Source organism: Caretta caretta, chromosome 6 (assembly GCF_965140235.1).
Source record: "Caretta caretta isolate rCarCar2 chromosome 6, rCarCar1.hap1, whole genome shotgun sequence".
In the NCBI taxonomy this organism is placed as follows: Eukaryota; Metazoa; Chordata; order Testudines; family Cheloniidae; genus Caretta; species Caretta caretta.
In genome coordinates, this window is record NC_134211.1 from 89,525,091 (window position 1) to 89,548,979 (window position 23,889).

The following is a 23,889-nucleotide window of genomic DNA, read 5'->3' on the forward strand; positions in this document are numbered from 1 at the left end:
TGAGCCCTCTTCTAATTGCCGACATTGAGCTGATGTTATTTTTGGCCTAGGGCAGAGCCATTACTCAGGAGTTTCTGTTAAAGTGATTCTTTGTTAAGCCTCCACTCCTCGCCCCCGCCCCCCGAGCCGAACAGTTCAGAGCTGCAATATCGAGGCCATTGCCCTGCCACAGGCTCAGGCAGCTCTGAAATTGCCATTAATGAAGAAAGGGATTTGTTTAACACTCAGGGTATGTCTACACTGCAATTAGACACCCACGTCTGGCCCATGCCAGCTGACTAGGGCTGACGCTCCTGAGCTAAGGGGCTGTTTAATTGCTGCATAGAAATTCAGGCTGCAGCCTGAGTTCTGGGACCCTCCCACCTTGCAGGTCCTAGAGCCCGGGCTTCAGCTCAAACCTGAACATCTACAGCGCAATTAAGCAGCCCCGCAAGCCTGAGTCAGCTGGCAGAGGCCAGCTGCAGGTTTTTAATTGCAGTGTAGAATACCCTCAGACTTCCTTGTATTGAAAGCCAGGTCTTAATAGAGAGAGTGTCTCTCGGATACGTCTCCTCCCACTTGTCTTTGCCTGGTGCCAAACAGATCTCCCATCTCAGTCACAATTGCACTGACCTCTCCTGCTTAGTAGCCAGAGCACCCCAACAGACTCACCATCGCCTACCCTACCACCACCTCCCTCTCCTGTTCACTGTTGCCTTCCCTGTCCCCGTCATTCACCACTGTTTGGCTCCCCCCACCTACCCTTACAACTCACCCTCCCCCATCCCATTACCTCCTTCCACTCACTTTGGTCCAAGCCCCAGCCCTCACTCCCTTCCATTCACCACTGCCTGGTCACCATCCTGCTTATTTTCACTGTGGCCTCCTGCCTTCCCCTTCCACTCACCATTATCTGTGCCTCCCCACTTCCTCTCCACTCACTGCACCTGGGCCCCCACTCACCTGCTCACTATCACTTGGGCCTTACCCATCTCCCACTCATTGTCACCCAGGCCTCCTACCCCCATACCTACTCCATTGTCCAAGCCCCATCCCACTCCACTCGTTGTCTGCCCCCCATCCACTGTCCTGCTTGCTGCACCCAGGTCCTCCTGCTTTTTTCCCAATTCACAATGCCTGGGCCTCACCCCCTTGTAATGATAAAACATCCTTATGCCAATGACACCAATGGCTTGTGTATGGCACCAGTGGCTTGTATTGTATTAGGAATGTATTTAATCACTGTAGTAGCTGGACATAAGGGGAGGAGCCAGGAGCAGGTGACCAGCCCACTCTGCACACAACACAGTTTGGGAACCTCTGGCTTAAAACTTTTCCTTCCATCTTTCTCTCTTTGTCTCTTTCCTTCCCCCATTTGTCACTTCCTTCCTCTTGCTTTCTCCCTCTGTCCTCCCTTGCCATACCTTAGATCTGCACTCACAAAAAGCCCTTTTCTGAGGTGGCATCCCATGCTGATGAGTTTTCCCCCACTTCTTTTCTCAAGCAGTCTGGCGTGGAGGTTGGGAATGAGTAGTGTTTATTGGCATCCTGAGGGTAGGGCCCACAGAAACCATGTGTTCTCGCAGGCAGGGTGCCTGGGGTTGGAGGAGGTCAGTGGGTAGCATCAATGGGTCTTTCACAGCCTTCCTCACCTTGCTGAGGGCTCCCTATGTACTGCACACTCACAGTGCTGGGAGGGCAGCCTCAACACAACCAACTCTTGTTGCTCTGATCCAAGAAAATTCATTGCACAAAGCCAGAAAAATTCTGCATTCATCTGGGAATTGCTCCTGCTTCTCAGAGCACTTAGAACACTGTGTGTAATGTGGGGGAGGGGAGAGAAGACTGACAGGAGAATTTGGAGACTCCATCAGCACAGCCTTGGGGAGTGGTACAGAGGAGAATAAGGCCTTCACCTCAGACCTCTGGGTTTAGAGAAGTGCAGCACACCAGCCTCCAGGTTCCCTGGCTTTGGGTTTATCTCTTCTAATAGGTCCTGAGTTCTTCCCTCAGAACCTTAATCAGGGTTGAGAAGTTTTACTAAATCTAATTTTATTCATTTTCCAGACTGTTCAGTTCCTGCTCCCTGGCACCCTTTATTCTATGGTCCCGTCAATAGGATACTGGACTGGGACTCAGGACACCTTGTTTCTATTCCTAACTCTGTCAGGTCACTTGGGGACCTTAAGCAAGTTACTTCATTGCTTTATGCATAGGCACTGACTCTGTGGGTGCTCCACGGCTAGAGCACCCATGAGAAAAAAATAGTGGGTGCTCAGCACCCACCAACGATAGCTGTTTGGCGGTGCTGCCGATCAGCTAATCAGGGGTGCTGCCAAACAGCTGTTTGGCGGCTCCGGGAAGCATTTGGGGGAGGGTGGAGAGCAGCAAGTGGCTGGTGGATGGGGGCAGGAAGAGGCTGAGCAAAGGTGGGGCCTTGGGGGAAGGGGAGGGGGGGTTTCAGGGTAGAGCGGGGGTGGAGCACCACTGGGGAAAAATAAAAGTTGGTGCCTATGGCTTTGTGCCTCAGTTTCCAATCTGATACTGACACACTTGTGTGAATTGCTCTGAGAGCTGTGGATGAAAAGAGTTATAGTAGTGCTGAGAACTTGATACTGTTAGCAGCAGGAGAAATGAAGCCCAAGTAGAAAAGGCCTAATCATTTGCAGGCAGTATTACACTATCTGTTACTGTGAGTGCTTTGGACCCTGCGTTCTGTGTATCTCCAGGCCACAAAGAAGGCATTTCCATATGATGTTGCAATTCCAGTCATGGCTTCAGAATTGCCTTGGTGAGGCAACCCAGCCATTTCCCAGCAGCCTAGGTGCTCATGCCACGGCTTCTCTGGTCACCTCACTGATATGTCGTGTCCTTGAAAGGTGCCTTGCTGTACTGAAAGCAGTTTCTATTTTCCCCTTCTCTATATGATGTCTGGTATGGATATGTCTGTTTGTCCACAGGCAGTGTGTGAGTGAGTAACAGCAGCACCATTGTGCATGATTCAAGGAAGGGCCTGCTCTCTGTGCTGCTGACAGCCTGATGTGTTGGAAGTGAGCTGTATAAATGGAAGGACAGGAGTGGCATATTTAAAGCCATATGTATATGTGCAAACGGAAGGCATGCTTTGTGCTGTACAAACTCTGAGGAGCGCACAATCTAAGACAAGTAGTCAGGGGAAGGGGAATAACAATATAGGCAATTTATATACAAGTCAACTTGATTCACTATAGACAACAAGGCAAAAATGGGTCTTAAAGAACGATTTAAATTTGGAAGAGATAGGTCCTTTTTGGAGGAGCTCAGGGATATTGTACCATTCATAGGGCCTGCACGGGAGAAGGCACAAGGGTGATTGTGTGAGAATCTGTCAGACAGATGGAGGAGGTTGGGAGCACTGGCAGAGTGAAGGGGACAGAGAGCCAGCATGAAGCTTGACAAGGAAGGGTAAGTAGGGAGGGGCAGAGTTATGTAGAGCTTTGAAGGTGATGACAAGAAGCTTAAATCTGATACTGGAGTGGTTCAAGGAACAGGAGTTACATGATCAAGCCAACAGGAAAGGAAGAAAGTTTATCAGCAGCACCATTTTGTACGGACTGAAGGGAGCGATGAGTGACGTGATCTGACCTGGATGTTGTTACCAGAGATGCCCTTGCCTAGGAAATTAAACAATCAGTGTTTACTTTCTAATTGTTCCCTCTACTGGGGAGTTGCCACTAACCGTCATGGAGGCTTCTTCTCCCCTATGTAGGTTTGTTCTGTTTAGTCTGTATCTATTTTATGTGTATGGGCAGCTACTGGATCTAGAGCTTTATCCTAAACATTGCATATGGGAAATGAGAAATATGTTAAATTAAAACAACCCTAGTTCAGTCATATAGTAAAATGATTCCTATCAATGCAGCCTTGTGTCAGAAAGGGTCAGATAAAACATTTAACAAATGATAATGAGTATTGGGGTCACTCATGGTTACAGTTTCAATCAGTAGTTTAAATAGTTTTCTGATATAAATACTGTGTCCAGTTCATCCCCAGTTGCTAAATAATTCCTCTCTTCCCTTATACCCTTCAGAAAGTTGCATGGTCCCAAGTTAGTCAGCACATAGCTAAGCTAAGGAGATTTAACTTTCCCCATAACTAATTCCTTTTACTCTTTTCTGGATGTCCTCCAATTTGTCAGTGTCTCACTGGGAATGTGGGGCATTCAAAGCAGGTGTGGCTGCACTAGAAAAAAAACCCTCCCCCCCTTTGCTCTGGGATGCAAGGCCTCTCTGAGAGCAGCCTAACCTGCATTGACATTTTTTGCTACCATGTTGCATTAAAGACTATTTAGCTCCCTCCCTCATCTCCTTCATACATTTCTTTTCCCAGTTTTCTCCCTTGGATTATTTTTCTGCAAATGTGTTAACTGCAGTTTTCCAAGGCAGATCCAATTTTTATTTGCTACCTATGGGGTCATATCTTTAGTTTATGTATAGCAGAACCTCAGAGTTACCAACACCAGAGTTACAAACTCTCCAGTCAACCACCCACCTCATTTGCAACCGGATGTACTCAATCAGGCAGCAGAGACAAAAAAAAATAAAAGAAGCAAATACTGTACAGTACATTACTGTGTTAAACGTAAACTACTAAAAAAAGGGGAAAGTTTTAAAAAAAGATTTGACAAGGTAAGGAAACTGGTTTTGTGTTTGTTTCACATAAATTAAGATGGTTAAAAGCAGCATTTTTCTTCTGCGTAGTAAAGTTTCAAAGCTGTATTAAGTCAATGTTTGGTTGTAAACTTTTGAAAGAACAACCATAAAGTTTTGTTCAGAGTTATGAACATTTCAGAGCTCTGAACAGCTTCCATTTCCAAGGTGTTAGTAACTCTAAGGTTCTACTGTAAAATAAAATAACTCCACTGAAGTCAGTGATGGTATGTTGATTTATACCACCTGAAGTTCTGCCCCCTGTTTCTAATCTCATTATATTTATGTATTTATTTATTTATTTATTTCAGCACACACAATGTGCTGAATACTTTACAAATGTATAATAAAACCCAATTTGTGTCCCAGAAAGCTCATAGTTTAAGAAAACAAACTTCGTGACAAAGGGGTTGGGTAGAAGGAGAAAGCATACAGTCAGTTTATTTTAACATATATCAAGACAGTCCCTCTCCTGAATAGTTTACAAAGTAGGACCCACTGTACTATAATTTGTGAATTCTATTAATGTGCTCTCCTTTTTCTAGATCATTAATGAAGTCCTTACTGCAGATTGGCCCTTATACTGACCACTGTGGTTCCACACTAGACTTCCCTTCCCACAACTCAGTATTTTGCCAATTATCATTACTTTTTGCCCCTTTGTTTGGTCACTCAGCCAGTTTTCTACCATATCCACGCTGATTTGACTGAACTCTGTAAATAGATTTAATAGAAAACTGTAGCAAATGCTTTACAAACATCCAAAACCTCATCACATTATGCACACGTATTTTGTAATTCTGTCCCAAAAGGCAATTATGTTTGTCTGGTGAGCTAATCTTTATAAATCCTCATTTCTGTTTGTTGCTTGTGATTCTGTGATTCTCAGGTTTAGTGATTATTTATTGATTTTACTTGCGGCATTTGTTCTATTATTTTTCTAGGGATAGATGTTGGATATATGGGAGGGTAAGTGGCAGGATCCTTCCTTCTGTTTTTGAAGATCATTAGCATAACTGTTTTAGTTCAAACTTCTGGTACTTCCTCACTTTAATTGTGAGTGGGTACAGGAAGCTTGGTTTCTGCTTGCTGATACCTTACCGTGTGCCTCACCCTGACTGGCAAATTGTACATGACATTTTCTAATTAAAAAGCATTCTTTTTGTGCAGCTATCATTCTGTCTGTACTTTATTTCTGTGTAAAATGAGGAGAGGTGTGATCTACTGGTGTGAGTACAGGACTGAGACTCAGGAACTCCTGAGTTCTGACTCTAGCTCTGAGGGTGGCTCCATCTGTGGCAGGTCACTTGCCCTCTCTGTGGCCCAGAGTGCCCACCTATAAAACGGGGTTAATACTCCAGACCTGTCTGCCAGGAATGTTGTGGGGATTAATTAGCTAATGTTTTTGCAGTGTTTTGAAGATGCAGAGTCCTGTATTGTGCTAAATATTATGCAGATGTGTGCCCCTTGGCACCTTCCACAGGGGAGGGCATGAGTCTCCTCAGGAGCCAGTCCAACTCTCCAGCATTGTGAGCCCTGTTCTGGATGTTTCCCTTAATAACTGTTGGGTACTGGATGCTTCTGGGCTGTTTATATCAGAGTTTCTTCCATGCTACAGTCCTCCCTAGAACTGGACTTTGTGGATCCTGAATGATGAGGGTGCACCTCCATGTGTGTATGTGCTGAAATCTCTTCCCATCCCTTTCTCTGTCTGGCCTTTGTTTGCACAGTAGCCTCTTCTGGTTTCCTGCCCCGCCCCCATAGGGTTCACAGCAGGGCAGCGTGCTTTGTAGCTGGATCCAGAAGCCATGGTCATTGTCAACCCCCAGTCTCTACACCCTGGCTGCGGTGGAAGGCAGCCAGGATCTCAGCACAGTCTGGAGACAGAGGCCTTTCAGAAGTCTGTTGTCCCGAAGCAAAACAGCCTTAACCTTTCCTTAGGCAGGTCTCGGCCGTGCCTCTGATGATCATCCTGTGTTATAAGAATTCCTGTTTGTTCTTCCTCCTGGGTGACTGACCTTCTTGCCTGAGCATGTTTGGGGAGGTGACGTAGACAGTACAGTACAAGAGTTTTGCAAACTCCAGGTGTCAGAATTTTAGTAACAAGGGAAAAGCACTTAAAAAAAAAATTCTTGTGCATGGATGCAGTGAGGAGCGGTCTCTGGGTCAGGGGAGGAAAGCTCAGTGAGTGGGGAGACTCCATCCCTTCCCTGATAATGTGATGGGCTCTCAGCTGTACTGGACTAAGCCAAGAGTTTCAGAGGAACAGCCGTGTTAGTCTGTATTCGCAAAAAGAAAAGGAGTACTTGTGGCACCTTAGAGACTAACCAATTTATTTGAGCATGAGCTTTCGTGAGCTACAGCTGTAGCTCACGAAAGCTCATGCTCAAATAAATTGGTTAGTCTCTAAGGTGCCACAAGTACTCCTTTTCTTTAAGCCAAGAGTGTGGCATTTACTGCCTTCCTCCTGACTTGTCATTTATACAGTTTTACCTGAAGGTAATCCTGCTCAGGAATCCAGGATCAAAATGGAGCTGCAGGACATGGAGAGGTTAACGAGGAGTAGAAAGCTCAGCAGATCTTGTCAGTGAATTGTAGTGGAAAAGGCCTGGTTTGGCTCTCACATTCCCCTTTCTCCCCCCAGGCTCTGCCTGTCAGAAACTCCCTCCCACACGAGTGCCCTGCCATTTGCCAGAGAATTGTGGGGGAGAGGGGCTTTTCCTGTCTTTATGCTGGGACTCAGCCAATCCTCAGATTGTGGCTTTCTCTGGAGCCTGGAGCCCACTCACTGTGCCTCTGTGTGTTCCTCACCAGAGAAAGAAACTCGGGACAAATGCAACCAAGTGCACTGAAGCCCCAACCTTTCCCAGGAGACTGGCTAGTGCTCACCCTTTCCCCTCATCTTTCATAACTGACTTTTCACCAGTAAGCCACATGACTACAGTTCACTGCTCTGAATGGGGATCTAACTAAGCAGCTTTGAGGAAGGATAAGACAGAGTTCCAGGCAGGTTTCAACTTCCTAAAGAGAATTGAGTGCTGCTTTGAATCTCAGCTGAGTTGGTGCAGAGAGCCATTCCGCTCCTCTGCCACCTGTGTCTTTGTTCTTCAGTGCCTGGCAGTACACAAGCTATTTTGCCCCATCTCCCAAACCTTCAGCGTCTCTCTCCCTTCATGACTGGGAGCTTTCCTCTCTCCCCAAAGCATCCCCAGAGCCTGAGTCAGGGGGAAATCCTCTTTAGCAGTTTGCCCTCTTAGTGCCCCTTGCTTCTGTAAGGGTAATTTAGGACTTCCTATTAGCTCAAAGACTAGGAGGAGGTTGGATTTGGGAGTCAGTGTTGTAGCACCTGACAGTAGCAGAGTTTGTTGGCATTTCTAGAACTAACCCTGACTTTCCAAGGCTGTAGAATTCTTCTATAAAAACTCCTTCATGGAATCAGTCACCGTCAGTTTGTATCTATTTCTGAGACTGTCTCAGGAGCCTTCTAGTTGGGTGGTCCGCTTTACCAGGCCGGGACTTTCTCTTCCCAGGCAAGGCTCTTCACCACATGGGTTCTCCTGGTGGAGTTGCAAAGGGAAAATAACCAATCCCTGTATCTTGTTTTCTACCAGGCTCTCTTTGCCAACCACCCACCACCCAGCTCCAACAATATATCCGTGCCAGCTGATTCCGGTGCCTGCAAGACATCAAGTGCCACTTCCAGCATCCAGAAGGTGACCAGTTTGCACAAAGTGATGCCACCCCAGAGTACATCCTCTCACCTGGTCCCCAAGCCTCCAGCCAACCATAGGCAGGCAGTGGTCAGAAAAGTGGCAGCCCAGAGGATTTCCAAGTAAGTTTTTCCTGTGCCAGAAAAATCTGTGAGGAACACATTGCCAGCAAGTGTCTTTGATACAGATCCTTCGGGGCGTTCTTCCTGAATCTCTGAGACCTTGGAAGAATCTGGCCTCGATACACTGGAGTAGTTGTACCCTAAAATGGAGCTTTACCTCAGAGTGTAAGCAGGGCCATAGCTTCATACGAATATGAGGATATAGGAATTGCCATAGATATTGGAGAAGTGGGCTACCTTGGCCACTAGCCTGTCTCTGACAATGGTGAGTGGCAGGTGCTTCTCGGGGGAACAAGACTGGAGTAGCAAGGTGTGTTGGAGGTGCATGGACAGAGTTGTGCTGGAGAAGCTGGTACATTTCCTGCCTGCACTATGTCTGTCTTTAGATAGTGCACTAAATTCATCCCCCAGAACTATCCATAATGGACTCATCTGCCTATAGGAGAAGTTTCTTCCTAACCCCATCAGCTAGTGGTTGGTTTGTCCCAAAGCATGAGGGTTTGTATCCCCATATACGCTTTATGTATATTTATGTCATTTCCCATATAAATGTCCAATGCTAAACCCTACTAAGCTTTTGGCCTCCAACCCATCCTGTGGCTGTGATTTCCACAGGTTAGTTATGTGCTGTGTACAAAAAAATAATATCCTTTTATCAGTTTCAAGTTTGTTGCCTTTTCATTTCCTTGAGCATCCCCTTGTTTCAGTGTTATGATAGGGTAATTTTATCTGTACAATTCATTGTTCTATGTCTCTATATCATGCCCCCTTTCATTTCTCTTCTCTGTAGACAGAAAAGTCTCCACCTTTACAATGTATCCTCATATTGAAGTCTCTCCAGCCCTTATCCTTACCCATCTTTGGACTTGTTTTAATCTCTAAAACACTGATGGGGGGGAACTACATTCATAACCCCCTCCCCTCAGTTCTGTTTGATTCCTGCCAGATTCTCTGACTCCTCGCAGCCCCTTCCCTATTTAAGAGAGAGGCTTTAATAAAAAATAATCATTTTTCTAAAAGCCCCCCTGTGGAAGTGCTTAGATGCAGAATAGAGGTGCATTGGCAATGCTGTGGTTGGGGGGCTGAGGGAGCAGGACTGGAATAATAAGGTGTTTTGGAGGAACATGGGAAGAGATGTGCTGGAGAAGCCTTTATATTTCCTGCCTGCAGAATGCCTATCTTTAGACAGTGCACTAAATTCATCCCCCAAAACTATTTAAAAAGAAAACAAGACATTAGCAGGATTGGTTGACTCAGTGAGGGCGGCTGTGATCATGAGGTCTGGCAGGTCTGTGCTGGTGAATTCACCATCCAATTCTCTTTGTGCTGGGGTGGCTCATGTTAGTACAGGTGACAGGCTGTGTCAGTGGGTTTCTTTGCTGGGCAGCAGGGATGTGTATTTGAAGATGCCGGTGTGCTGTGCTCACTTGTTGGCAGAGAGAATGTTTATCCTTGTGAGATGGAATTGTAGCTTCTTGGACAGACTTTACTTCGCTGCATTTTTGTGGTTTCTGCTCTGTGACAGGCAGGAGTGTGGGAAAACCGGAAAAAGCTCAGCACCAAAAATGCACAGAAGGGGGAGGCGGGGGGGTTGGGGGGGGAAGCAGAAGATTCCTGCAAAATTTCAGAAATGTAATCCAAGTATCGAAGGCTGCAAGGAGCCACTCCGGAAATACTTTCTGAGTTGCCTTTTGGACTCCAGGACAAGGCTCCAAACCCATTCTTGCCATTCATGTGATCTCACAATAATATTTTTTCACTTACATGGAAAGAAGCAGTACCCAGCTATTCTTCTAGCATACTGGAAGCTGACCATTTTCAAACCACTGTCCTTCCTACCTAATCTATCCATCCGAATCAGAGAAAAGACCGGAGGTATTGTGTACAAAGCAGGGTGAATGGAGGAAATTCTTCAAAGAATCACAGAGATTAGAGATGAAAAAGATATCTTTCATGCTTCAGTCCATTCTTTCCATTCTCCAGCTCTTCTGTACAGAGCATTCTCTGATGCTATGTTCAGCCTGCTTTTAAATAACTCCGGTAGCAGGAATTCCGTCACTTCGCCTGGGAGACCATACAAGAGTCTAATCAACCTTATTGCTAGGAAATTTCTCCTGATGTGCAGCCTGAATTTCTCCTTGTTTCTTCCTGTTGCTCACAGATACTTCTTCCAGAACAACCCTCTCCCTCCTAAATACAGTACTTGACATCCTTTGAATCCTCTCCTCCACATCTTCAAGGTTCCTAGTTATAGTTATACTTCCTGAGGTTTCTTTAACCTCTCCTCATATAGTAGTCCTACCCACCAAGTCATCAATGATCTCATTTTACTTATTGGACCCTCTCCTATTTGTCAATGTTACGTCTGTGTTCAGGCAGAATTGTAATATTCCAAAAGTGGTTATATCCGAAAATAGAACTATCACATCCCTAGTCCATGACATGATACTGTGCCTCTTTACATAAAATACAGTGTATCATTTGCTTTTTGGCTGCCATATGAGATTTCCAGCACATCCCTAATTTGCTATCCACCATCTCCCCTAACTCTGTCTTGGCTACTTTCCAGGCCTCCTTCCTCCCAAGAGATCTCAGTCCTGCCTATTTCTTTTAATGGAATATACTGATTTTCATTCATTGAGGCAAAGTCTCATTTTGATCATTCCAATCCTAATGATTCTGTGATTCATTTTTCCCATTTCTCTAAGACCATTTTATTCTCTGTCTCTGCTGTTTGTAGCTTAATATAATCACATTTTCTTTTCAGAGCTGTTTTTAGAATTCCTTCAGGCTGTGTAGACAATTTTGTCTCCCTGAACCATCTCTTCCTTGCAAGCATTATCATTTCACTCAGCCAGCACATATGGTGTCCAGAAGAGCAGGAGAAGCATGAGAGCGGGAAACCTCAGCTACAAACAAGATAGAGATTCTAAAGATGAACATTACTGACTCATCTAGTCACTCAGGACACAAAAGAAAAAAGTAATGGAACAATCAGAGAAGCAAGGCTTGTCTTTTCTATTTCGGTTCCCTTTTGTTTTCTCAGTCTCCCAGTTTGAGAAAGAGGAAGGGTGTCCTTGTTGTGGATTGTGTCTAAGGCAGACTCCTTGCTAAGGTAATGGAGCAGAAAACTGGGGCCTACATTAAGGTATGGAAAAAGACCGTGGAACTAAAACGAACTGTTTAAAGTGCAGCTCTGTTAGAAATGTGAATCCATAAAATGGTCTCATGGGTACCATGTTTGTCTCTCAATAATTTCCAGATTAAATGTGCTCAGATTACAAATAGAAAGATAGCTTTTCTAACTGCTAGCACCACAAGCTTGTCCCGGATTCCAGGAGTCAAGCTGGGTTCTTTCCACCCTGTACACTATCATCAGTAATGGTGGTTCTGCAGGCCAAAATTATATCTTTTGTTGGGGTCACCCAGGTGTTACCAAGGGCAGAATTTGGAGACAGTGAGATCACACTGTCACTGAAGCAGCATTTATAAACAGTGGGGTCAGGCAGATGTCACTGAGGGCAGCATTTGGTCTGCAGAACCTTCATTACAGATGATGATGCTCAAAGCAGAAATAAATCAGCTTGACTTTCAGAGCCTGAAGTGAGTTGTCATGGTTGATAGATAGAAAAAAACATTTTTCCACTTATAATCTCAGAACATTTGGTTTGACTGAGATACAATAAATATGAAATGCTACAATGCTATTTTTAACAGTCGCTATTCAGAGAACTGCTTTTTAAAACCAGAACTGTGACAGCACCAGGTAAAACAGGGCCTTGAAAAGCTGGTGAGCAGAACCATCACTCAAAGAAAAGAACACTGCAGACAAGGGAGAGGAAGTGCCAAGTGGAGAAAAGAAAGCGTACATTCATGGCGCCAGCATGCATAGAGCCTGGGGAGACCCATGGGCTGGTCTTTGGCCAGCTGTTGACTGACAGAACCTGATGGTGATGTCGATCAGTGTAGCACAATCTCTTGTACTGAGCTTTTGTGTTAATGCCATTTCCCAATATTCCCATTCAGGCATCTGCTCTGACTGATTGTTGCCTATAGCCAGTAGTAGTGTGGCTCAGAGGTAATGAAGTTGGTTAGTATGTCAATTTCCCATTCCCAAGAAGAATCCTTCTGCACTATTATTCTTTTATATATTTACTTTGTGTGGCACCAGCATTATCTGTGAAAGGTCCAAGAGTTCTGCACTATCATAACCAACACAGGAACAGGGAGGAGATAATACCTTTCTTCAGGCTTCTGCAAATCCACCTTAGAATCGGGTGGAGTCCTGACTGCAATCTGATATTGGCTATAGCCAGCTGCCTTAGCAAGGGCTGGCCAACCCTGGCATATATGCAGAAAGCAGAGGAGGTGGCTGCAGAGAGAGCTCTGCAAATCGCTTCGGTTCTGGTTTGAACCCTATCCTTCCCATGTTTGTTTATTCCTTGGCAGACATGAAGTGTCTCAAGTGTGCTGGGTGTATCTCACACAAAAGCAGAATGCCCACTGTGGAGAGGACAGACAACAACAGAGGAAACATGCGGCTGTTATTGGGACCCCTTTCACTTTCTGCTACTGCTGCACAGAGACATGCTTGTTGTTTTAGCTCCTGAGTGCCTGGGTTAATCAGGCAGCTTGACCCTTAGACATTTTTTGGCAGCTGTAGCAGTGCATCTGAGAGAAATGCCTTGATTTAACATACTGACACAGCTGGGCTCACTAGGCCTACAGCTCTTAGCCCCTGGCCAGCCTCACATCATACACACAGACACACATGCAGAGACACCCTATCCAAGAACAACAAAGAGGAACAAGTCTTACTGGCACTGGCTTTTCACATCTGGTGCTGTCCTCTGGTCGAACCTCAGTTTTTGTATTATGTGAATTTGTTGGGATCAATTCTGTATCCCTAACCCCATATAGTTTCCCAGGAATAAGTTGTAACAATAAAGAGGGTCAACATTTAGATCCCCTGTACCCTGTAGAAGAGCAGCTCCCTCCAAATCTGCAGACTGTGCCGGACAGCTTAGAAGAAAGTGGTGTTATGTCAAAGTGAAGGATGTCAGCTCCCATTCCAAGGCAGTCATCAGGCTAAAAGGGAATCAAGGCACTGATGAGAATTTATGCAAGGATGAGAATGGAGAAAAAGCAGTTTTTGGGACATTAAAGAGGAAGAAATAACAGAACTTAGTGAGAGATGGACTGTTGGGGAGAAGAACCAAAGTTGACAGACATTGAGGCCTGGAAAATGGGAAAGACAGTGAAGTTGTCAGGTAGCCCAGGGATGGAGAAGAGAGGAATTGGAAGGAAAGATAATCAGCTCAGTTTGGGAAGTATGAACTGGCAGTGGGACTTCTAAGAGGACACAAGAGAATTTGAGATGTGAGAATAAATAGATGGCAAGGGATTGGGGCAAAGATGTAGATCTGGGAATCGTCTGCATAGAGGTGATATTTGAAACTGTAGGAGTAGATGAGTTTACAGAGAGAAAGAGTACGTAGAAAAAGAAGATGGCGGGCAGGTGTGTGGGATGCCACCAGAGAGAGAGAGAGTTCTGCTTAAATGCAGTTATGGGTAGAAGCATGATCCTGCCGCCCTCGGCTCCTCACGTGTCTTAGTGTCACACCTGCTGACTTTACTGACACAACATGTTTTTATCTATTAGTCCTGCAAACTTCACACAGCTACAGTGAGTGAGCTGGATTCGACTCTAAATCATGCAGCACTGACAGAGTCGGCAGCTAAATTCCGAGTGCAGAATCCTTATGTAAGAGGCAGAAAGAGAGCAGCTGGACTCTCAGGTCCTGGCTGAAGTTTGCAGCATTGGCAGTAAGAAACCATGAGCACAGTGGATCCAGAACTGTCCCTGAAAAACAATAAACATGGAATCCAGCATGTCATTTGACAATAGCATTTCAGACTATGACTGAGCTAAGGCAAAGGTTGTTCTATGCGAATGTCATATCAGACCCCTCTCCCCAGGATCCCAATTTACTCCATGCAACCCAGCTGAGAAAAATACAGGTGCCCCTGCCTGGCCATACAGCTGTCAGGAGCACCTTACAGGCAACTTGCTGACTGAAATCTGAAGGCAAAAGGTGTCAGTCAACAGTTCAGAAGTTGCTCACATGTGCCTGAGTCTGTTAGTCATCAGCACATCACATGGGGACTGGAGACTACTATTCTTATCACTGAGGAGAACTGGGAGTTATTCTGAACTTGTGCAACAGGGGGGAGTCAGGGGAAGAGGAGGAAGAATTGTTGAAGGCACTGGAGTACTGAGCAGGGGAATCTGGAGAGATCAGAATAGAAAGACAGGAGGGCCATGAAGTAGTCAGAAAGGATAGAGACAGAGAGCTAGGAGGGGGAGTCAGGAGGGATCAGGGAGAGGAGGCGGAGCAGTGAGAAGGGAATAGATTCATAGATTTTAAGGCCAGAATGGACCATTATGATCATCTAGTTTGACCGAGAGTCCTCTGTGAGTGAATCCATTTTCAAGTAGGAGAAAGTGCTAATCTCACTATGAGAGTGATACTTCCCTGATAAAGGAAGCACAGTTGAACCGCACAAAGCCCAAGGAGAATTTATTCTCTTTGTGCCCCAAACTTTTGTACTAACTGTAGATTGGCCTGCAGAGGCATCTGCTTTATGAAGTGAGGGAGGATTGGATTCTTCTTGTGTGTGGATCTCAGCTTACAGCTCAGTGACTCTGTGTGCTTCTCCAGTTGGGGTCAGTGTGTGAGATCCTGAGCTTAGCTTTGAACACAGTCCCCTCTGCAACGTCTCTCCCTGTGTGCAGTAGTGTCCTACCAAATGGCTTAACAAAGATGTTCTTCTTTGAGTGCTTGTTCACATTGATTCCAATCAGGTGTGCATGCGCTGTGTGCTCAGTCGTCGGAAACTTTTCCCTTAGCAGCTCCCGTCAGGTTGGCTAGGGAGCCCTCTGGAGTGGCGCCTTCATGGCGCTCAATATATGACCCTGCCGACCCGAACCCGCTTCAGTTCCTTCTTACCATCTGTGGCAGCTTTGGAACTGCGTTCACTTGCTTGCAAGTGCTCCCTTAGCCAAGTGCAGGGGTAGACAACCTATGGCACGCATGCCAAAGGCGGCACGCGACCTGATTTTCAGGGGCACTCATGCTGCCCGGGTCCTGGCCACCGGTCCTGGGGGCTCCTCTGCTGGCCTGGGGTACTGGCCGCCGGCCCACTGCCAGCTGGGGTTCTGGCCGCCAGCCCCGTTCAGCCCGCTGCCGGCCCCAGGTCCCAGCCACCGGTCCCAGGGGCTCTGCTGCTGGCCCGGGGTACTGGCCGCCAGCCCCCTGCCCACCGGGGTTCCGTCCGCCGGCCCCGCTCAGCCCTCTGCTAGCCACCGGTCCATGGGGCTCTGCTGCCAGCCTGGGGTCCCAGCTGCTGGCCAAGGGCTCTACAGCTGCCCCCAGCCTGGAGCAGTGAGGGGTGCAGACAGGGGCAAGGGGGAACACAGCTCAGCACCCCCACCTTAAAAATTGTTCCAGCGCTACTGTGCTGGGATATTTTTAAGTCCGGATTTGCTGCTTACATCACTATGGCACCACGTGGAACAGCACACTGCGTTTGACGCTGAAATTAGAATGTGCGTGCAAGAACTGGAATCAGAATTTTCTGACAGATTTCAAGATTTGCAATATAGTCAGTATAGGTCGGGGCAGGCAAACTTTTTGGCCTGAGAGCCGCACTGGGTTTCCAAATTTGTATGGAGGGCCGGTTAGGGGAGGCTGTCTCCCCACAAACAGCCAGGCGTGGTCCAGCCCCTGCCTCCTATCCGACCCTCCCCCCAACACCCCGCTTCTCACCCCCTGATGGCTCCCCCGGGACTCCTGCCCCATCCACCACCCCCTGCTGCCTATCCCCTGACCACCCCTGGACTTCCCACCCCTGACTGCCCACTGCTGCCCCATCCAACCCCCCCCTCATTCCTGACTTGCCCCCTGGAACCACTGCCCCAACCAACCACCCCTTCTCTCTGTCCCCTGACCGCCCCCAGAACCCCTGCCCCTGACTATCCCCCGCCGCCCCATCCAACCTCCCCTCTCCTTCCTGACTGCCCCCCCAGGACACCTGCCCCATCCAACCCCCCTGTTCCCCACCCTCTGACTGATCTGACCCCTATCCACAGTCCCACCCCCGACCACCACCCCCAACTCCCCTGCACTCTATCCAACCCCCCCTGCTCCCTTACCACGCTGCCTGGAGCACCAGTGGCTGGCGGCACTACAGCCGCACTGGCCAGAGCACTGGGTCAGGCCGCGGCTCTGCAACTGCGTTTCCCGGCCGCCCAGAGCATTGCCCCGGCAGCACGGCAGGCTGAGGCTGTGTGGGAAGGGAGACAGCGGGGGGAGGGGTCGGGGGTGAGCCTCCCAGGCCAAGAGCTATGGGGCTGGGCAGGAGGGTCCCGTGGGCCTGATGGGGCCAGCAGGCCATAGTTTGCCCACCTCTGGTATAGGTAGTAGTAGTGATTGGTGACTGGGATCGTTTGTATCCCATCACCCCACCTGGGGCTGCAAGGCATGTTGCAAGCCCAGGGGTTTAAGTCTTACGGTGTTTGAAGCCTATGTCCAATAGTGACCCCGACCACTCGTGCCTTAGGTGCTTAAGGGAGGCATATCACTCAGAGCACTGTAAGATTTGTAGCCTTTCAAGCCTAGATGATTTCAAGCCTAGAAACAAGAAAGTGTGGGACTTCCGTTTACAACAACTATTGATGGAAGCCGCACTCCGTCCTGCGGCACCGGACCGCCCAGCGCCGGGCCCGAGTTCGTTGGTGCAGAGCGCCCTGGCATCGGACTGCGACTTGGTGCCAAGGAAGGACTCCGGTGCCGAGGGTCACGCCAGAAATCCCCGACACTGCAGCAAGGAGCAGTGCCCCGGCACCGCTCCATGTCTCTGGGGCCACACAAGCCACATAAGAAGACAGACAGAGGGCGCTCTCCTCAGAGGGCTGCGAGATCATCAGGAGATGCTCTGGTGCTCCAAAGGAAAGACTTGGCCACCAAGCAGCAGGAGCTCATGCCATCAACTCCGGCAACCCAGGTATCATGGAGTCCGGCACTTAGGGACTCTCCTGTGGGGCAGTGCCTGGTGGAGGTGTTGGAGCCACCCTCCACCCCAGACACTTTTGGGGCTGCTAAGGACCTCATTGAAATTACAGCGCCTCAGCCCTCGACCATCAGAGAGAAGCCTCCGGCACCACCTAGACTGGTACCGTCTAGAGGTAAGCCTGCGATGATGTGGCGCTTCTTGTCCCCGGACCAGCACCGTTCCTGATCCGCATCCCCACACCACTCCCCAGCACCACCCATCGTACAAGTTCGCACAGCACTGGGAGAGAGAAGATCTACGTCTTTGACACCGAGGGGTCAGCACCGATCTAGGACACTCTCAGAGGATCAGCACCATCCCATGGCACTGGGGCGCAGCACCCATTCCCTGGCACTGTACATGCGGCACCAGTCTCAGTTGAGGGACAGCCGGTACCCATCCTCGACACAGTCATTGTGACACCGATCCCCAACCTTCTTCACGGCACTGGCCACCGGCACTGGAGTCGTCAGCACCACCTTGGTCATCGCCCTCGTGTTCCTCGGACTCCAAGGCCAAATTGTTTTATTCAAGGCACAGAAAGCATAGGTCCGGGAGGTGCCAGAGAGACATCAAAACAGCATGGTAGCTGCAGTGGCCACCCCCCAAACAATGGCCGTTCTGAACCCCCTGGGCTTACCACGAGACCCAGGGTACCCCTTCGAGGGCTTCCAGGTCAGTGGCCTCGGGACATCACCCCTCCCACTCACTGAGGAATAGACCTGCCCCTCGGGCAACGGAAGTGGCCCTCACCAGATTGCCCCCTCAAACTGCAGAGCAGTCGGGGGATGCAGATCCAGTGCCACCTGTAGCCCAGGACACTTCCGACTCAGCTGGACCAACAGGGGAACCTAGCACAGCCCAGGAATAACCAGGGCAGCTTGCGGGGCCATGAGGACCCTGTACCCCAGTTGCCTCCTCCTCATCGTCGCCTGATAAGGGGTGGCAGGAGCATCAGCCTCAGGTCCTCCATTCATTGACCACAGGGCTCACCAGGATTTACTCCACCGCATAGCCTGTTATATGGGTCTACAGGCAGAGGATGCAGCCGAATCGGAGGACCCAATGGGGGACATCCGGAGGGTCCTTCCAGAGTGGCACTTCAATAATTAAAACAATTCAGAATAACAAGACCCTGTGGCAGACTCCAGATTCCATTCTGCCCACTGCCAGGGGTGTGGAGAGAAAATACTTTGTCCCCTCCAAGGGATACGAGTTTTTATTCTCTCACCTACATCCCTGCTCCCTGGTGGTCTTGGCAGTGAATGAAAAAGAGCACCAGGGGCAACAGGCACCAGCCCCCCAGCCTAAGGAGGCCAAACATATGGACCTCTTTGGCAGGAAAGTGCATGCTGCTGGGGGTCTACAGCTGAGGATAACCAACAAGCAGTCTATCCTCAGTAGGTATAACTTAAACTCTTGGGACGCTATGTCCAAATACAAAGAGATGCTCCCTGTGAAGTCAAGAGCGGAGTTCTCAGCTCTGGTTGAGGAGGGGAAGGTGGTGGCCAGGACATCCCTTCAGGCCTCCCTTGATGTGGCCAACTCGGCAGCCGACTCAGCAGCACGAACCATCTCCTCAGGGGTGGTCATAAGGAGAACCTCCTGGCTCCAGGCTTCAGGTCTTCCCCGAGAGGTCCAACAGACTCTACAGGACCTTCCCTTTGAGGGCGCAGGGCTGTTTTCAGACCAGACAGACTCGAGACTCCATAGCCTCAAAGATTCAAGGGCAACAATGAAGTCTCTGGGGATGCATACGCCTGCTACCCAGAGAAAACTTTTCAAGCCTCTACCCCAGCAGCAGCAGAGGCAATATCAACCCCACCCAAGGCAGGACCCTTACTGCCGTAGGGGCAAGAACTATAGGCGTAGGCTGTCTAATCGGTCATCAAGCCAGGGCCAGGGCCGGACTAAGCCACTGTCAGGATCTAAACAAGGGGACGCCTGAGGATGGCATGCCAGACTCCATAACGGATCCTTCCCCCTGCTTTCTGAACCATCTATCCCACTTCTACCGTGCGTGGTACCTTATAACATCGGACCTTTGGGTCCTTCGCACAGTAGAGGTGGGATATTCTCTCCAATTCTGCTCCTCTCCTCCCTCCCACCCCCCTTCCCTGTCCCTCTTCAGGAAACCTTCTCATGAGCAACTCCTTGTACAGGAGGTGCAATCACTCCTTGCCTTAGAGGCAGTGGAGGAGGTTCCTCAGGAGCTATGGGGCAAGGGGTTCTACTCCTGTTACTTCCTAATCCCCAAAGCAAAGGGAGCAGGGGTCTCAGACCCATCTAAGACCTGCGAGGACTCAACCAGTTTATAGTAAAGTTGAAGCCACATGGTCTCCCTGAGCTTGATAATTCCTTCCCTGTATCTGGTGGACTGGTATGCCGCCCTTGACATGAAAGATGTGTACTTCCACATAGCCATTTGTCTAGCCCATAGACATTTCCTGAGGTTTGTGGCTGATCACAAGCACTACCAGTTCATGGTGCTCCCGTTTGGTTTATCGACAGCCCACTGAGCGTTCACCAAGTGCTTGTCAGTGGTCACAGCCTTTCTCCGCAAGAGGCAGATACAGGTGTATCCCTACCTCGACGATTGGCTGCTGCGGGGATGTTCCAGGAAGCTGGTGGAGTCCCAAGTCTGGTTAGTCACAAATACTGGGTCTCCTCCTCAACGTGGACAAGTCGACGCTGTCACCAACCCAAAGAATAGAATTAATTGGGGCAGTGCTAGACTCGATTCATGCGAGAGTGATACTATCGGGGTCCAGATTCCAAGCACTAACAGGAATCATTCAGACTCTCAAGTTTCAGAGTAGCAGCCGTGTTAGTCTGTATCTGCAAAAAGAAAAGGAGTACTTGTGGCACCTTAGAGACTAACAAATTTATTTGAGCATAAGCTTTCGTGAGCTACAACTCACTTCATCGGATGCATGCAGTGGAAAATACAGTGGGGAGATTTGTATACACAGAGAACATGAAACATTGTGTGTTACCATATACACTGTAACAAGAGTGATCAGGTAAGGTGAGCTATTATCAGCAGGAGAGTGGGGGAGGGGGAAAAACCTTTTTGTAGTGATAATCAAGGTGGGCCATTTCCAGCAGTTGACAAGAACATTTGAGGAACAGTGTGTGTCGGGGGAAATAAACATGAGGAAATAGTTTTACTTTGTGTAATGACCCATCCACTCCCAGTCTTTATTCAAGCCTAAGTTAATTGTATCCAGTTTGCAAATTAATTCCAATTCAGCAGTCTCTCGTTGGAGTCTGTTTTTGAAGTTTTTTTTGTTGAAGAATTGCCACTTTTAGGTCTGTGATCGAGTGACCAAAGAGATTGAAGTGTTCTCCGACTGGTTTTTCCATGTTATAATTCTTGACGTCTGATTTGTGTCCATTTATTCGTTTACGTAGAGACTGTCCAGTTTGGTCAATGTACATGGCAGAGGGGCATTGCTGGCACATGATGGCATATATCACATTGGTAGATGTGCAGGTGAAGGAGCCTCTGATAGTGTGGCTTATGTGATGGTGTCCCCTGAATAGATATGTGGACACAGTTGGCAACAAGCTTTGTTGCAAGGATAGGTTCCTGGGTTAGTGGTTTTGGTGTGTGGTTGCTGGTGAGTATTTGCTTCAGGTTGGGGGGCTGTCTGTAAGCAAGGACTGGCCTGTCTCCCAAGATCTGTGAGAGTGATGGGTCATCCTTCAGGATAGGTTGTAGATCCTTGATGATGCGTTGGAGAGGTTTTAGTTGGGGGCTGAAGGTGATGGCTAGTGGCGTTCTGTTATTTTCTTTGTTGGGCCTGTCCTGTAGTAGGTAACTTCTGGGTACTCTTCTGGCTCTGTCAATCTGTTTCTTCACTTCAGCAGGTGGGTATTGTAGTTGTAAGAACCCTTGATAGAGATCTTGTAGGTGTTTGTCTCTGTCTGAGGAATTGGAGCAAATGTGGTTCTATCATAGAGCTTGGCTGTAGACAATGGATCGTGTGGTGTGGTCTGGATGAAAGCTGGAGGCATGTAGGTAGGCATAGCGGTCAGTAGGTTTCCAGTATAGGGTGGTGATTATGTGACCATCGCTTACTGAAAACACCATCCTAGCCACTATGGATGTAGAAGCCCTCTACATCAACATTCCACACAAAGATGGACTACAAGCTTTCAGGAACAGTATCCCCGATAATGTCACGGCAAACCTGGTGGCTGAATTTTGTGACTTTGTCCTCACCCATAACTATTTCACATTTGGGGACAATGTATACCTTCAAATCAGAGGCACTGCTACGGGTACCCGCATGGCCCCACAGTATGCCAACATTTTTATGGCTGACTTAGAACAACGCTTCCTCGGCTCTCGTCCCCTAATGCCCCTACTCTACTTGCAGTACACGAAAGCTCATGCTCAAATAAATTGGTTAGTCTCTAAGGTGCCACAAGTACTCCTTTTCTTTTTGCAAAGACAGATTAACACGGCTGTTACTCTGAAACCTGTCATTGATGACATCTTCATCATCTGGACCCATGGAAAAGAAGCCCTTGAGGAATTCCACCATGATTTCAACAATTTCCATCCCACCATCAACCTCAGCCTGGACCAGTCCACACAAGAGATCCACTTCCTGGACACTACGGTGCTAATAAGCGATGGTCACATAAACACCACCCTATACCGGAAACCTACTGACCACTATGCCTACCTACATGCCTCCAGCTTTCATCCAGACCACACCACACAATCCATTGTCTACAGCCAAGCTCTACGATACAACCGCATTTGCTCCAACCCCTCAGACAGAGACCTGGGTTGGGGGGCCTACCTTGGAGATCTACAGACTCAGGGCAGGTGGTTGCAGTCCTGGACCAGTCCACACAAGAGATCCACTTCCTGGACACTACGGTGCTAATAAGCGATGGTCACATAAACACCACCCTATACCGGAAACCTACTGACCACTATGCCTACCTACATGCCTCCAGCTTTCATCCAGACCACACCACACAATCCATTGTCTACAGCCAAGCTCTACGATACAACCGCATTTGCTCCAACCCCTCAGACAGAGACCTGGGTTGGGGGGCCTACCTTGGAGATCTACAGACTCAGGGCAGGTGGTTGCAGTCCGAGATCCTGCTCCACATCAATATAAAGGCGCTCAGAGCAGTGAGTCTAGCCTGCCAGACCTTCAAGGACAGACTTCAAGATCAGTGGGTGGGGGTGTTGAACAACAATACCACCACCATGTTTTACATAAACAAAGAGGGTGGAGCCCACTCCTCCCCCCTCTGTCACGAAGCTCCCCAGCTTTGGGATTTCTGTATAGCCCACTCAGGATGCCTCCAGGTGAATAATCTCCCAGGCCTGCAGAACGAGATGGCAGATCGTCTCAGCAGGTCATTTCTCAACCACGAGTGGTCAGTCCATCCAGACGTCTTATATTCCATCTTCCAAAGGTGCGGCTTTCCCCAGGTGGACTTGTTCACCACTAGGACTTGTTCTGCTCCTTCCAGAAACACAGTTCGGGCTCCATCCCAGATGCTTCCTGCTACCTTTGGAGGACCACCTCATGTACGCCTTCCCGCTTTTTCACAAGGTGCTGCTCAAAATCCTCAGAGACAGAGTAGACGTGATCATGCTGGCCCCAATGTGGCCATGACAACATTGGTACTCCATGTTTCTGGAGATGTTGGTGGACATCCCAATAGCACTGCCACTTTACCCAGATCTGAACACACGGGACCATGGTTGCCTCCTTCACCCAGACCTCCAATCCCTTCATCTCATGGCTTGGAAGCTTCATGGTTAAATCCAACAGAGCTCCAATGCTCGGATTTGGTGAAGGAAGTGTTGCTTGATAGCGGGAAACCTTCCACTAGGGCCACTTACCAAGCTAAGTGGAAAAGGTTCTCATGCTGATGTGAGCAGTGTCACACATCTCCACTTCAGACATCTATACCACTCATCCTGGAAAACCTACTACATCTGAAACAGAAAGGATTGGCAGGATCATCCATCAGGGTACACTTTGCGGCCTCTTGGCATTTCACGCGGGAGAATTGGGGTGCTCTGTATTCGCCAACTCCATGGTGGGCCATTTCCTAAAGGGTTTGGAAAGACTATACCCACACTTTTGACCACCTGTACTAGCTTGATCTCAATCTGGTCCTCTCCAGACTAATGGGAGCCCCGTTTGAACCACTGGCTGTAGGCTTCCTTCTGTATCTCTCGTGGAAGGTAGTGTTCCTGGTTGCCATCACTTCAGCCAGGAGAGTGTGTGA

At 48.4% G+C, this 23,889-nt stretch overlaps 1 protein-coding gene across 7 annotated transcripts in view; it reads left to right on the top strand.

The window, feature by feature from the left end:
• The window catches only part of TTLL5 (tubulin tyrosine ligase like 5), a 216,119-nt gene that overhangs the window by 164,150 nt on the left and 28,080 nt on the right, over positions 1 to 23,889 (top strand). For all 7 annotated transcript variants that reach the window (XM_048855536.2, XM_048855538.2, XM_048855539.2 and 4 more), the window contains one exon: positions 8,279 to 8,499. In XM_048855536.2, the coding sequence (XP_048711493.1) occupies positions 8,279 to 8,499 (221 nt within the window). The remainder of the gene's footprint in view (positions 1 to 8,278; positions 8,500 to 23,889) is intronic.